General features: G+C 40.6%; 1 protein-coding gene across 3 annotated transcripts in view; it reads right to left on the bottom strand.

The window, feature by feature from the left end:
• LOC138008401 (inositol hexakisphosphate and diphosphoinositol-pentakisphosphate kinase 2-like) overlaps positions 1 to 3,677 on the bottom strand; it is a 33,489-nt gene extending 29,812 nt beyond the window's left edge. For 2 of the 3 annotated variants that reach the window (XM_068855732.1, XM_068855729.1), the window contains exons 1-3: positions 3,568 to 3,677; positions 506 to 597; positions 1 to 172 (exon numbers count right to left, since the gene is read on the bottom strand). The exon at positions 1 to 172 is cut by the window's left edge and continues 88 nt beyond it. In XM_068855732.1, the coding sequence (XP_068711833.1) occupies positions 1 to 62 (62 nt within the window). In that variant the 5' untranslated portion in view covers positions 63 to 172; positions 506 to 597; positions 3,568 to 3,677. The remainder of the gene's footprint in view (positions 173 to 505; positions 598 to 3,567) is intronic. The other variant, XM_068855731.1, reaches the window with a different exon arrangement.
• Positions 3,678 to 4,827: the final 1,150 nt, after the last annotated feature.

Consider the following 4,827-nt stretch of genomic DNA (forward strand, 5'->3'; position numbering starts at 1 on the left):
CTACTGAAAGGCATTGGCTGCTCATCCATTTCTTCCACTAATTCAAGGTGCGTCACAGACATGACACTGGTTGAAAACTGTCAATCTGGCAATGGATCCTTGCACATTGCTCATTCTGTAGCATCTTAAAGCCGTTCCGTAACAAGGAAGAAAGGCACTACCTGGATCTGTTCTGTTACGAAGACAAAGATACCCAATTCAATACTTTTATAAAATACATACAATAAAATTAATTAAAACAGTTTTTATAAACCAATGATTTCAGTGTCAAGCTTACAGGAGCTTGGTCACGATATTTTGGGTTCAAAAAGAGACATAAAAATTGTATTTAAGTTATGGGGAAACAGTGAAATAACAATTTGTTAGGGAAGATAAGAACCAAAGAGACAAGAATAAATGCAAGCATGACCAGGATGGTGAAGGATGCAGAAGATTAAAACGGATTACAAACGATCTTTTTGATAACTTGAAGCTAAACCTTTCAAAATCCAAGACCGTGACGTACCTCCTTTATATGTACATATAATTATACAAAAAGCTGACTACAAGTTCTTTGCTACACTGTACTTGAGTAGACTGTAACATATCAAGTCAAATCTAGAGATAAAAATAATTTCAGTGATAAGTAAACAATAACAAAATCATTCATTTTCTTACATTGGAAATATATAAAATCATCTGAGATAAATTATTAGCCTTATGGAGCTGGTCACAGTTTTGTTCACAAACAGAAATTTGGAAGTAGCAAATTAATGGAGTTACTTTCTGTGTTACTGGTTTGGCAGGTTTTGAAACAAAGGAAATTGGCTCACTTGATAAATGTTAGGTACATACACATTACTTAATTTTAGTTGATGAAAGCAAATTGACGAGTGTAGGTAGTTTGTCATGAATAATTAATAAATGCTGGCCTTTCCAGTGTTAACCCTTTGTCAGAAGGAAAAGAATTCTAGACCAATGGCTAATGCTTCAAATATCACCTGTTCAATCTCCATATGGTGATAAATTAAACTAAATTTTTGGGCAAGTTGTGAAACTAGGATGAGCATGATCAAGATGATTGTAACAACAGCTTGAGAAGCAGTGAGGAACACTACACAGGGCTTGAAATTGATGAAAAAATCCACTTGATATTTTGCGACAAGTTCCGAAAATTTAGTCGCAATTTCGCAAGATAACTTTAGTTGTAAAATCATCATGCAACCGTCGCACTGCATTGTCTTGTCAGCAGTTTAGCAAAACAATATGAGCCCGCAATACTTTTGTGTAAAGAAACTGCTGAATATAGCAACTGATCGAAGGAATAGGAACGGAGCTCGAGTTGCGCACCTAAAATCATAGCAAAATTACTCTACAATTACCTGTAGGCTAACTTCAGATTGAAAGAAAATTCATGGCGAGAAACAAAATAATTTTTTCATTTCTTTATTTTATTTTAACAAAGTAGCAGCAAACTGGCAACTGCTAACCTGCTTGTTTTGGAGGAGCAAAGGTGAAAGCATGTTGCAAATTTGCGACTTCTCCAGATATTTTAAATACTCGCAAAGGGAAAAAATTAATTCAGTCACAAATGCGACTGTATTGGTTGCAATTTCAAGCCCTGGTACATGTAGCTTTGTGAGTGATTTCCAAACTACAACTTGATGCCTCAACAGCAACAAGTACCAATCTTGTGTACATGTATAAATCAATATTTTCAAAGGTCAAATTAAGTAACATCATCAGTGCCAAAACAGTGTCTGGTACTTGCAGACTGCAGACCACAGACTGCAGACTAACCCTAACTCACAGTTATTGAATTAGGTGCTTTATAGACTTAAATACTGTTTATTAACCCTATTGATTTTGTGAGATCATGAAGCGTAACGAGAAAAAAGGAAAGGAAAAGAAAAGAACTTTATGAAAGTGTCTAGTCTTCTAGTATTGGGAGCACTAATTGGGGACATGGTAAGCTGAAATCAACAAATTAACACAAATCAAATCAAATTAAATCAAATGTTGGTTTTTTAGGAAAGAGGAAAACAGGAGTACCTGGGGAAAAACCTCTTGGAGCAGAGAAGAGAATCAATAAACTCAACCCATATGTGGGAATCGAACCCGGGCCACATTGGTGCGAAGCGAGTATTCTCACCACTGTGCCACCCCTGCTCCCAGCATCCTTGCAGATGCAAGGTTTTAGGGTTAGACTGGTGGTGCATTGACCTAATGCACCAGTCAATTGAAACCCCACCCCCCCCCCCCACCCAGGTCACAGGGAAGTATAGACCCTGGTCAAAAAACATCAAGGCCCCCACCTCCTGAGGCAATAATTGAAAATCAAATGCCCCCATACTTGGGGAAAAAATTACTGAAATGTTCTACTTTCAGGTTCGGGCGCAAAGTCTATTAATCACACATTGGCCCTTCCTTCACTGTGGACCGGAATGCTTCGAAAAGGATTGATAATAAGTAAGTTCTATTTGTATTTTCTTTCACGACTTCCCTCTGCCATTTTGTTCGAATCATTCTCCCGCGGGTTTGTGAACTCGCCCCAGGCTTCACAATCTCTCTGTTCCAAACAAAATGGGCGAAGGAACTTACATATTACCAGTCTTCTTCAAAAAACTCAGGTCAACAGCGAAGCAAAAGGTAACACCTAAGCCTAAGCCTGATTTGCGGAGCGTAACGGCTGAGATTTCATCGGCAAGAGTGGTCTATCCAGACAACCGGTATAAACAAATTTTCAGTTGTTATTTATTTTTCTTTATTTATTTTAAATTCTGTGTTATTTTGGGATGGTCCGTAGAAGGGGTCAGTAGGGATAGTTCGTGGACCGGTCCATAAGGCAGTCCGTGGACCCGGACCGTAGGGGGTCTACGGACCGGGGGTCAGTGTTTTTCGGGTCACCCCTTATGCTTGCGTTTGTGCCTGCGGTTGCGCTCGCGTCGCTAGTGAAAACCACGCTTTACTTTTCTCACGCTTTCCGCCATCTTTAGAAACTCGAATGCCAGTGCTTGCTCCCAGTTCTACTCTTGCCCCACGTGGGGACGGGACCCAAAGTTAAAGTCAGTCAAATGTACCACCCCCAGTGGTCGTTCAAAAGCGCTTCAATGCCCCTATAATCACTCACCCTTCCTCGGGACCTGGGGCTGGGGGTTTCAATTGACTGGTGCATAACATGTGGGTTAAGTTTGTTGGTTCTCTACTCTGCTCCGAGAAGTTTTCCCATGATTAGATCTTAGTTGATTTGATTTGACTTGACTTCTGAACTGTTTCTCCAATTAGTGTCCCAGTGCCAAATAAACTTGACACTTAAATAAACTTTTGATAACTATAATATTATTTGTTCATTAATAACACGGTGATTTGCACTGCCGACCTCCAGAATCCAACCGGTATTAAAAAACCTGCACTGTGAAAGATCATTCTGAGAAAAGACCGGTACAAAACCGAGCAAAAATCACGTGTATCTACACAATATTAGACGTACAAGATCGTTGTTAAATGGCAGCTGTGCATTATTCTCCTTGTTATTTGACAGACATCACCATTAACCCAAAAACGATTAAGGGAAACATCCGTTATTACCTTTATCGTCGAAAGGGGAAGTTATGAAATTGTACATGCTTCGTGGACTTGGACTCTCTGAACTCTCTGAGCGTTCTCCATCTTGAATCCCTCGTTTACAAAAATTGTTTTCATTGGCCAGCTGACCATCCAATTAAAAAAGAGTTTAGTAAATGACGTCATGTATCTAATTTAAAGATGGCGGAATCTTGGCGGACTATATCCGTGATAGGACATTTTTCATCAAAAGTCAATTTCTAACCGGACCGAAGCGTTCCATTTACTTTTCCACCGAATTTTCGGGTACATCACAGTGAAATGGGACTGGAAACGATAATTTTTGTAAATGGAACAGTACGTTTCGGTCGGACCGGTCAAAGATGACCACGGGTTCTTTCCATTAAGTCAAAATTTCCGGAAATTTCGGGCTGAAGTCAAATGGAAAGATCCGTTTTCGGTTCAGTCCGACCGGAATATTTGGGACCACCTCAGGAGGTGGTCCTCTTTGACCACTCGGTCCGGTCCGGTCCGACCGCGGCGTCGCAGGTCGGGGGTTGCAGGTCATTGTTTCACTAATACAGAGAGTATCCTAAACATTCTTAAAAGCTAACCTTTGGCCTAATTAGGCCTAAACAAAAGTTTTTAGGCCTAAGGTTAGCTTTTAAGAATGCTTAGGATACTTTCTGTATTGGTGAAACAATGACCTGCGATCTGCGACCTACAGATTAGATCAGATTAGTCCCGCCGGTCCGACCGAAACGTGCCGTCCCATTTCCAGAGCTCTTAAGTCCTAAAGTTTCCAAAGAGTGAGATGCTTGCTGGAGATTCCACCAAAGGTGCAAGTGTCCTATGTTTCTTATGCCGGAGGCGCCAAAAAATTCTAGGGGGGTTCGGGGGCATGTTCCCCAGGAAAATTTTTTAAATTTGCACTTCTCAAGTCGCTGAAAATACACCGTCGAGTCCCCCATTTTCGTTTTTTCATGCTGCTTGCTAAGAGAGCCCATGTTATTATGGTCAGTCTGAGGTAACATATTGGCCTATACTTCATATATTAACGGGAGAAAGTCCTGAAGAAACAAGCTGAAATTGGTCGGACACGAACAGATTGAACATTGGCCGAAGTTGAGTGCCAGTGAAGGAAAGAATTCGGAATTCATGAGCACTTCGGAAAGCTCAAAAGGTAGAGTTACCTACCAGAGGATACCCGCGAGTAAAGCCTCTCTAAAACTCGATAGAGATCGAGAAAGAGAGGCTCTGCAGAAATTGTGTCAACTCTTTTTA

Source organism: Montipora foliosa, chromosome 6 (genome assembly GCF_036669935.1).
Source record: "Montipora foliosa isolate CH-2021 chromosome 6, ASM3666993v2, whole genome shotgun sequence".
Taxonomy (NCBI): domain Eukaryota; kingdom Metazoa; phylum Cnidaria; class Anthozoa; order Scleractinia; family Acroporidae; genus Montipora; species Montipora foliosa.